Source organism: Gossypium raimondii, chromosome 5 (genome assembly GCF_025698545.1).
Source record: "Gossypium raimondii isolate GPD5lz chromosome 5, ASM2569854v1, whole genome shotgun sequence".
In the NCBI taxonomy this organism is placed as follows: Eukaryota; Viridiplantae; Streptophyta; class Magnoliopsida; order Malvales; family Malvaceae; genus Gossypium; species Gossypium raimondii.
Window position 1 is genome coordinate 11,966,524 of NC_068569.1, and position 10,224 is coordinate 11,976,747.

Sequence of the window (10,224 nt, forward strand, 5' to 3'; positions counted from 1 at the left end):
GTTGGAAACAGACAAGCCATGTCCGAAAAGAAAGACATGGAGTACTGTATGAAAATGGGAAACCCAAGCGGTTTAAAAACCCAGTTGAAGGGGTGGTAAGATAACATGGTGAAGGCAACCTAAAACCCTCTCCCCTCACCCCTCCTAATTAACCTCCAACAAGCAAAGCAAAGAATTCACTTTCTCTATTTATTCCGCTATATCTTAAGTCTTTCTTCTTGCTCTCTTCATTCTAAAACAAAACATTACTTGGCATCATGATTCATGTTTTCCTTCTATTTTCTCTCTGTTTTTCAGGTACTTCAATTTTTTTTCAATGTTCCTTCTATTTCTTTGTTGAATGTGCCCTCTTTTTTTGTTTTTTTTAAATACTTCATTTATTTCTTGTTACTTTACAGATTATGGGCTTATACTAGGAGTTACGTCTCTAGGTATCAATTACGGTCAAGTTGGCAACAATTTGCCTCCACCCGACAAGGTTCTTGATCTCTTGACCGCCCTTAAGCTCAAAAAAGCAAGAATCTACGACACCAATCCTCAGGTTTTAACCACATTTGCCAACTCCAACATTGAGCTTATCGTCACAGTTGAAAACCAAATGTTACCTGTCGTAATGGATCCCCAACAAGCACTTCAATGGGTTAGTACCCATATCAAGCCTTATTTTCCTGCCACCAAGATCACCGGGATCGCCGTAGGAAATGAGATCTTCACCGACGACGACACATCACTGCTAGGGTATCTTGTCCCCGCCATTGTCAGTATCCATGGTGCTTTAGTTCAATTAGGACTGGATAAGTACATTCAGGTTTCGACCCCCAACTCATTAGCGGTTCTGGAGGTATCTTACCCTCCTTCCGCTGGCAGTTTCAAGGGGGAGGTCTCGGGTGTCATGTCACAGTTTTTGCAGTTTTTGTCAAGCACCGGTTCCCCATTTTGGATCAATGCCTACCCATATTTTGCTTACAAGGATTCCCCCAACAAGATTTCCTTGGACTATGCTCTTTTCAACAAGAACCCAGGGATGGTCGACCCTTACACCAAGCTACACTACGACAACATGTTATACGCGCAGGTTGACGCTGTTGTTTATGCCATGTCTAGGTTGGGTTACGGTGGGATCGAGGTGAGGGTTTCCGAGACGGGGTGGCCGTCTAAAGGGGACTCTAATGAAGTCGGAGCTACCGTCCAGAATGCAGCTGTTTACAACAGGAATTTGCTGAGAAGGCAGATGAGTAATGAGGGGACACCTCTGCGACCAAACATGAGGTTGGAAGTGTATTTGTTTGCTTTGTTCAATGAAGATATGAAGCCCGGACCGACCTCTGAAAGGAACTACGGTCTCTTTCAGCCTGATGGAACCATGGCTTACAATGTGGGCCTCTCTGCCTTGGCCACTTCTTCATCAACTTCATCGGCTTCCATTTCTCTTACTTCCTCTGCCACCAAGGTAATCATACCATAAGTTTTGTTTTATTCTAATCCCATTAACCCACTTTAAGCAAATTTTATCAATACTGATAAAAAAAAGCGGAAATATATCAACAAATTGTATACCGGTAGCCCCGAAAGAAAAAAAAGAGTGTAAGAAAACTACAAATTGTTGTAAAATATTTATAGGAGAAAATTATATTATCGTTTTCTCAATAAAAAAGATTAATCTTTTCTTTCTTTCTTTCTTTTTGTTTAGTTTCGCCCTCTCTCTCTCTCTATCTTTTTAAATGGTATATATTGTGAAACAGGCGTCAAAGGTGGAATATCAAAGCTTGGTGTACTGCATGTTTTTGTATTTGCTGACTTTCCAAGGTTTTATGAGAAGACAACATTAGGCAAAAATGGTGACTTCAGCTGCATGTAAATATTACATTTTGGTAAGGAAAAAAAATTGGGGTTTTCCTTTTTTAGGTCATTTGATCATTTCTGAAGGAAAAAAAAAAGGAAAAAAGAGGACCACTTAACACTAAAGGTACCCCAATTTTTATCACCAAGTTAACCCACCAAAATTGAACTTTCTCCACAGCTGATGATGGATTTCATGAGTATCCTTTCAGCATACATGTTCAACAAAAAAGGATCAAATTAACCATTATGATCAAATGGGTATAATTTCAAAACATACCCTTTTGTGAATTGTGTTGATTTTCTTTTGTTGATCATATTGAAGCTTAATGAAGTAAAAAGCAAGAAAGCCATTGTATTTCTTTTCAATATTCTAGCAGCAGTTCAAATATGTTTTAGAAGAATTATTTTCTCCATTCATGTAAAAAATTATATTATCATTGTTAGAGAGAAATCAATAAATATAATTCTATTTGGTCTGCGAAGAAAAAGCTTTTACTTTCACTTTTGGACGTGGAATCCATAACTGTTCATCTCAAATAGTCAAAAATAAGTAATAACAAAGACTGTTGAAGCGTTTGCTTTTCCCTTCCCTCGTTTCTCATATACCATAAATTAATAATAAAAAAGACTATAAAATATCAAAAGTTTGTAAAAGAATATATGGGATAATGAATAGTTTAAGCTGCTGTTTGGATCTTTATCTACCCCGAACCTGAAATTTGGGCGGCCGTGCTTTATTCCCTGTGGCCAAATGACCGTCAGCATCGGTCATATGCCATCCTTTTTTTTCGCAAAGAAGCTTTTCAGTATTGGCTATCTTTTCTTTTTCTATGGAGATAGGGAGACAATCTAAGCTCAGCCTTAGTTAAAAATCTTCGATGGAGATGGTCTTCTCATCTCCTACATCACCCAACTTGTTGCACATGCACCCCACAACAAGTTTTAAAGGCCTCCCACTATCAAAATTTTCCCCTTTTCTTCTTCTTTTATTTTAAAATAATATTCTCTTTCAGATGTGCAAAAGAAAGTTCAAAGGATCCCCATCAAGAAGTAGGAGATTTTGTGGGTGGAATTGTGTGATCTTTGAAAGCTTTGTAAACAAAAACAAGTCTATTTTATGTTTTTGTTTGTTTTTGGGGTTTTAGCTGATGACATGTTTTCTAGACTCTAGTGGGAGTGACGCATCATTTTTGTTTGAGGCCCCATGTTCATGGAATTTAGCATGTGCCTTTGCTTCTATGATATGAGGGCATGTGGGCAAAATAGCTGGTCTTCTATATTTCTATCCCCTATCAATGGGGTTTTATCATTATTTGATTATTCTTTTCCACACAATTCCATCGAGCTTTCATGAACCCTTCAAATTATAGGTCTATTTGTCTGTGTCTCCTATCTTCAAGATAAATTATGTTTTTTAAAAACAATTAAATGTATTTAAGATATTTTAGTTATCAATTTGCCATGCTTAGAAATCATAGTTATTCTGAATCAGGGGATAAACTTTGTGATGTTGACAGCAGTATTTGGGAACCATAAGTTAATATGTAGCATTAGGGCAGCCAAAGTCAAAAAGGGCAAAAGCAAAAATCCATTCGTAGATCACTTGTGCTATTATTTTATGTTTGTGTGTCGGCGCACTGACGAAGTTTACATTTTACAAAGGAATCAATAGCCCCTTCTTCCCTTTGCTTTATATTTATATTATCCTAAAACTATTGGAATGGGAATCATTGAATTCATCATGGTTTGCCACATCGGTATTTGGTAGTTGGTATCTATAAGTCAAACCAAAGTGATGAATTAATTTTCCTCTTCAATTGCTTCGACTTCACATGCTAAGGAGAACTTCTAAATGGATTTAATTTCGTATTTACTTTTATTATCCTCATCGTTCATTTTATGAAAGTAATATTTGCATTAACAAGTATAGATATAACAGATGGGAATCGATTCCATCATCATACCCACTATTTTTATAGAGGGATCAACAACATGCACTATTTTTATCTCTTTTGAGATTGAATGTATTGGCTTGCACTATTTTGTCAAGTTAATTCAAAGAGTCGCAAGTTGATAGAAGACTTCAATCGCTTGAAGCTTCCTAAATGCAAAGGTGAATTCAGGGGCTTTTTCCACTTTTATTATTTTTTTTAATTTTAAATTTCAATTAAATCACTTTTAATGTTTTTGTTAAACGATAAATTTCATTTCAAAAATTTAATAATTCAATTTAAATTATTTTAACACCATTTTTTTTTATTTTGACCCTCCCTCAAATATTTTAATTTTATTTTGTCTCAAACAAAAATTCCTTACTTCATTTCTACTTGTGTCATTGCCATGCGAATTAACGCTTAATCTCATCAAAATCCACTTGAACACTTCTTTAATCACATCCAAACTTAGCATCTCATAACTCAACTTCTAACTCTCTAAGAGATATATATATATAATATAGACTCTAAGATATATCCTAAGTTACATTTTATTCCATCCTAAAAGAGTTTTTCATGTCTCTATCGTTAAAAAGACTCCAAACTTACACCCTGATATCAATGCTCTAGCCAAATCTCACCACTACGCTCCAAATACTCTTAAATCACCATTAACAACTCTAGGCACCCGCGCAAATTACCTCCAATCTCCTACACCACCTCTCTATCTTTTGTAGCAATAATAAAAATAACATTTGAACTGTTTTTTATCTTTTGTTTTGTTCAGTAATAGTGCTAGCTTCCGGGCTGGCTATCGCCTTTTTTTTCCCCTTCCATCAACTCTTTCTTTCTTTATTTCTTCTTCTCGTTCACTCCACATGTCTTCTCTCTTTTTTTAGTTTACAGATTTATATTGTGCATATTTTTGTTGTCTTCACAAGTTATAATGGATAGATAACGATGTTTCGTTCGCTAAAACTCCACTGGCCACTAGTAGTTTTTCTTGGAAAGTGGATGGCTCTCCATCAGCTTCTTAATCTGTTTCTGTTTTGAGAATATTTCAAAATAATAAATGATTTCACAAGTCGATTTGGATCTGTGTTGTCTTAAGTTTTATATGTTTTTTTGTTTGTTTTTCCATTGTTTAATAAGTCTTTAATTTTAGAAGTTTTTGTCTACTTTTGTAGCACGATTTTTATTCTTTCTTATGCATGTAATCTTAGTTTTACAAGTGATTTTAGGGATGGTTTTGTTGTCATCCTCTATAGTTTGGTGAATGCTCGATTCTTTTCTCGTTTTTTGCTCGTCGCTTTGGACCATCCGAGGCTGATTTCCTTATTGTGTTAAGTGTTTGCAATCACTCCAGATATGTCGTGCTTGAGTGTTGACAAATTCAATTGTCAACGTGCCATAATGTTTTATTAATGTTGAGGCTAAAGTCTTTGCTGTGTTGATGGAGCTTGTCATACTCCATCTACGATGAGTGTTTGTTATTCCCCCCTAAATTATATGGTTCCCTCAATTGAATGAATTAATAAATTTACCTTTAAAAAAAATAACATTTGAACCCCTCCTTACAAATCAATTCAAGATCACCAATTAATTAAAATATTATTTTAAATTAAGAGTACATATAAATAATAAATATTTAAATAACTATAATAGAAATATAATATTTTAAAATAAAAATGATGAGATTTAAATTAAAATAAATCTATAAATAGAATATGTACTCAAACTTGAGCGATGAAAGTCCAAAACCCTTAACCTTGCAACATAATCAATCCCTTATTAGCAAGTAATTAAAATAATCTTTAAATGAAAAAAGAAATTGTAACAGCCCGATTTTGGGACCACAAATTCGACGAGAAAAAATGTAATGGCCTGAATTTTCAGAGGTGTTGGAACGGTGATTCGAGATCACTAAATTCGACAAATGGGTAGAAAATATTATTAATTTAGTGAGTATAAGTTAAATGTGAAGTTAGGAAAATTTTTGAAATAGTGAATAGTGCACTAGAAATAAATATTAAAATAATTAGAATCAAAAATGAGGTATCGAGACCTCAAGGATTTTAAATCGAGCCATAAATATTTTTATAAATATTTATGGAGTGTTAAAAAGTTAGTATTAAAGTTTCGTTAAGAAATTTTAAAGTTCCAATAATTAATTGAACAAAAAGGACTAAATTGTAACAAATGAAAAATTATGAGAAATGATTAAATAGCTTAAATGATAAAAGGAAGAGGACTTAAAAGGAAAATAGACCCAAGATCTATTTGGGCTGGACGGCAAAGGCATGAAATCAGCAACAAAGTAAGGAGAATTAAGGGCAAAATTGGAATATTGCAAAATTTACTTAATAAAGTCAGGACCAAAGTGGAATTATCTAGATTTCTCTTTATTTTTCTGTATTCTCATCAGAAAAAAACACCATAAAAGGGCTTCCTTAAGCTGGTTCTTCCTATTTTTACTGCAGGTAAGTTCAATTCTTGATTATTTCTTGAAAATTTTATGTTTTTGTGACTTTTACAACTAGGCCCACTTGTTGAATTCATTAGTTTTTGATTCTATAAAAGAAGTTGAAAGTTGCTATGAATATGTGCTGGAAGTATATGATGATTTAGCATGGAATTAGAGCTTTAAATTGTTCATATGCTGATTTTATTGAAAGAATTGAATAGAAAGTGAATGTTGAGGACCTAATAGTAAAAGAGTTTGAATTTAGAGTTATATGTGGAAATTATGAATTTCAATAGTTGTGAAACAACTTATAATGTCTAGATAAATTATTAATTGAGGAAATTAGATTAATTGAGGGTTAATTGAGAAAGGACCGAATTGTATAAACTGTGAAATTTGAGGCAAAAAGGAAATCAACATTTTGCACTAAAGCAGTTTTGGACAGCAGCAGTAGTATAACTTTGAAAAATCACCAAAAATTGTGGGAATTGAATTAGAGGGTAAATAAAATATGAAATTAAATCTCATTGAGTCTAGTTTCTCATAGAAGAAACGGTGTAAGCAATAGAATTGTAAATCATGAGATATAATAAATTTTGTGAGACAATGTCAGAATGATTTCGGGTTCCCCTGTTCTGAATTTGAAAAATCATAAAAAATTGAATAAAAATAATTATGAGTTATAATTTATATACTTAGAATCCTTAATTAGTCTATTTTAAAAGGAAATAAACGGAAACATCATCCGAATTCTGTACAATTAAATAATTCATTTTTAGTGAAGAGTGGTCGGAACTGTCAGACAGCGAAGAAGGGGAAACTTTAAAGAATAAAATGTACTATTTGGCTGAACCAAAAATTCTTAAAATTTTATGGTAAGAAGGTATGTGAGTCTAGTTTCAGTAAAAATTAACGGATCTTAATTTGGATCTCTGTAGCTCCGGATAAAAATAATTTAGTGACTCTGACTCGGATAAACAGCTTTGAATATACATGTGAGTGAATAGTGAAATTATAGCTAATGTTGTTTAAGTGTGTTATACACATTAAGGATGTGGAATGGAGAGGAGGAGGAGGAAAATTGGGAAATATATGAATGATTTGTGTATAATTGGTCATATGCTTGATTATAATTGATAAACGATGAAATAGAAATGATGCTTATATTTGTGCATTATTGGTCATGGTTTAAGCTCATGTGTGAAAATAAAGTTTCATAGTATGTGTGTATTGTATATTCGGTATATGATTTGGCATGAAATAATGTCATGAATGGTTTATGAATTAACACATGTTGGTAAGCCTGATACATGAATAAATGTTGTGCTCATCCATACTTATAATGCTTATGCTGTATGTGTATTTGGCTAATATATTTGGTGTATATGCTTAGGCTTTGGCCAAGTAGTGGCTAGATTATGCCACGTTAAATTTATAAGTTATGCATTGGAATGGTTTATCGTGTAGTTAGCCCCAAAAAGAGTTATATTTAAATACACTAGCTTGCAACTATGGTTGAATGATATGTTTATATCTTGTGTGATGTGCATAGAAAACGAGTGTGGAAAGATAATGAAATAATAAGTTCATATAGCTGAAATTTAATGATTAAATGTTAATTTCACGAATAATATAACGTGTGATGAAATGTATTTATTTTTGAAATGAGAATAAAACAAAAATGCGAAAAACCGAATAAATGATCAAATTGAGCGGAACGCCGGATTTGAGTACTTCTGATCAGTGGCAAAGTGATAAGTGGTTGCTTTAGCTACACTTATCTGATCAAGTGACAAAGTGATAAGTGGTAGCCTTAGCTACACTTATCTGATCAGGGACAAGTGATAAGTGATCATACGTAAGACCATAGTTATACTATGGCAAAGTGAAAGTGAAGTACTCAATTTTTCCGTAACCATTCCCTAATTTGATTAAGGATGGTAAGTGACAAATTGACTCAAAAGAATTAAAGAAAATGGATAAGTGGTAGTGTATTTATACCAGGATGATGTTGTTATTCAAGCTAAAGTGATAATTTTCATTGCAAAATTGAGTTCATAAATGTGTTAATGAATGGTATAATCGATAAACGTTGATTTAAATGGTAAATACGTATTAGTGTTAAAATTAGTGACATTGAATTGTACGTGAATTAAATAGAAATTGCTAGTGATATGATTTAAATTGCGAGCAAGAGAAATTGCGAATTGAATGAAATGGAAATGAAGTATGGAATTGCATGAGTATGTATCGGGTCTCGTAGGCCCTAATTATTATGATTATAATATTTTGAGGATATATTGTGAAAAGTTATAGAAGCATGTTAATTATTTTGAAAGTTTTAATTTAGATGAAATTTTATAACTCGGTTTAATACGTTTACAAGTGTATGTGTTTTGGTAATGCCTCATACCCTATTCCGGTGTTGGATACTGGTAATGGGTGTTACAGAAATAATATTGTTTTAAGTTACAAGTAGAATCTACAAATGCATATAATATCAATTTGAATAAGTACTATAACAAAAATTAAATATCACAGTACATAATTGGAGAGATTTAAATTAAAATAAATTTAAAGAAAACTCACACATGATATATATAAAATGAGATTTAAACCTGGCATGTTTGGTTTGCTTGAATCTGGCATAATAGCTCATTTATTATATCAAAATCACATCAGTTTCAAATAACAACACATTCGGTAGCCTTATAAATAATAAGGTCAAGTGACTTTTTTATTCCATGTCAATGTATGTTTTAAATATCACTTATTTTATATTCAGTTTCAATTATTTTTGTTTCAATTTTATCCTCACCCGACAACCACATTTTACAAGATGTTCATGGCTCGGGTGGTCCGCTTGACCAAGTCTGCTCAACTAGTCTTGGGTTGGACTTGATCAATGATTTTTTATCTTCAAGTCGATCCAACCCAAATTTAAATTAAATGATTTTAAAATATATTTTTATTCAAATTTAATTATAAAATATTTAAACATTAATATAAAATTATATATTTATGATTTTTATAAATATATAAATATTTTATTATTTTAATAGAATTATATATTTTTTAAAATTAATAATATTAATATATTAAGTGTAAATATTAATATAAAATTGAATATTATAATATTTTGTTATTTTATTATTTTTAAATTATATAAAAATTAAGATGTTAGGGTAAAAGATACATAAACAAATAACACTTATGTTTTAATTCATAGCAAACACGAGTAAAACCTATCACAATTTTCAAAACCAAACATCTTGATGTAGTAACATTTATCTTTTATCCATCATTTTGAAACTTGAATGTTATTTAGCCTTATACTAAATCTTAGTAATTATCAAAATTTTATGACTTTACCAAAATATTTAACAATTACCAATAATTCTAAAGATTTATCAAAATATTTAACAATTTACCAATAATTCTAAGGATTTACCAAAATATCTAATGATTTACCAATATTTCTAAGGATATACCAATATATCTAACAATTTGCCAAAATTTTTAACGATTTACCAATAATTCTAACAATTTACCAAAATATCTAACGATTTACCAATAATTTTAAGGATTTATCAAAATATCTAACGCTTTACCAAAATTTCTAATGATTTATCAAAATATCTAACGATTTACCAATATTTATGAGACTTTATCAAATTTTCTATGGTTTTATCAATATTTCCAAAATTTCTAACCTTATACTAACGGTTAACAATTACCAAAATTTCTGCGAATTTGTCAAAATATCTAAAACTTTACCAATAGTTTTATGGATTTACCAAAATATCTAAGACTTTGCCAATATTTTTATTGATTTACCAGTATTTATATGGATTTACTTTACTAAAATAATTAACATTTCGGATTTACCAAAATATTTAAAACTTTATCAATATTTTTATTGATTTATCAATATCTAACAATTTACCGAAATATCTAAGACTTTATCAATACATTTAATTTATA

The 10,224-nt window shown here is 31.3% G+C and overlaps 1 protein-coding gene across 1 annotated transcript; it reads left to right on the forward strand.

Moving 5' to 3' along the window:
• LOC105771442 (glucan endo-1,3-beta-glucosidase 10) lies at nt 1–2,330 on the forward strand. The gene is made up of 3 exons (XM_012592911.2): nt 1–297; nt 399–1,450; nt 1,743–2,330. Exons 1-3 carry the CDS (start codon nt 258–260, stop codon nt 1,827–1,829), a joined length of 1,179 nt encoding a protein of 392 aa, XP_012448365.1. The 5' UTR covers nt 1–257; the 3' UTR covers nt 1,830–2,330.
• The last annotated feature ends 7,894 nt before the right edge of the window (nt 2,331–10,224 follow it).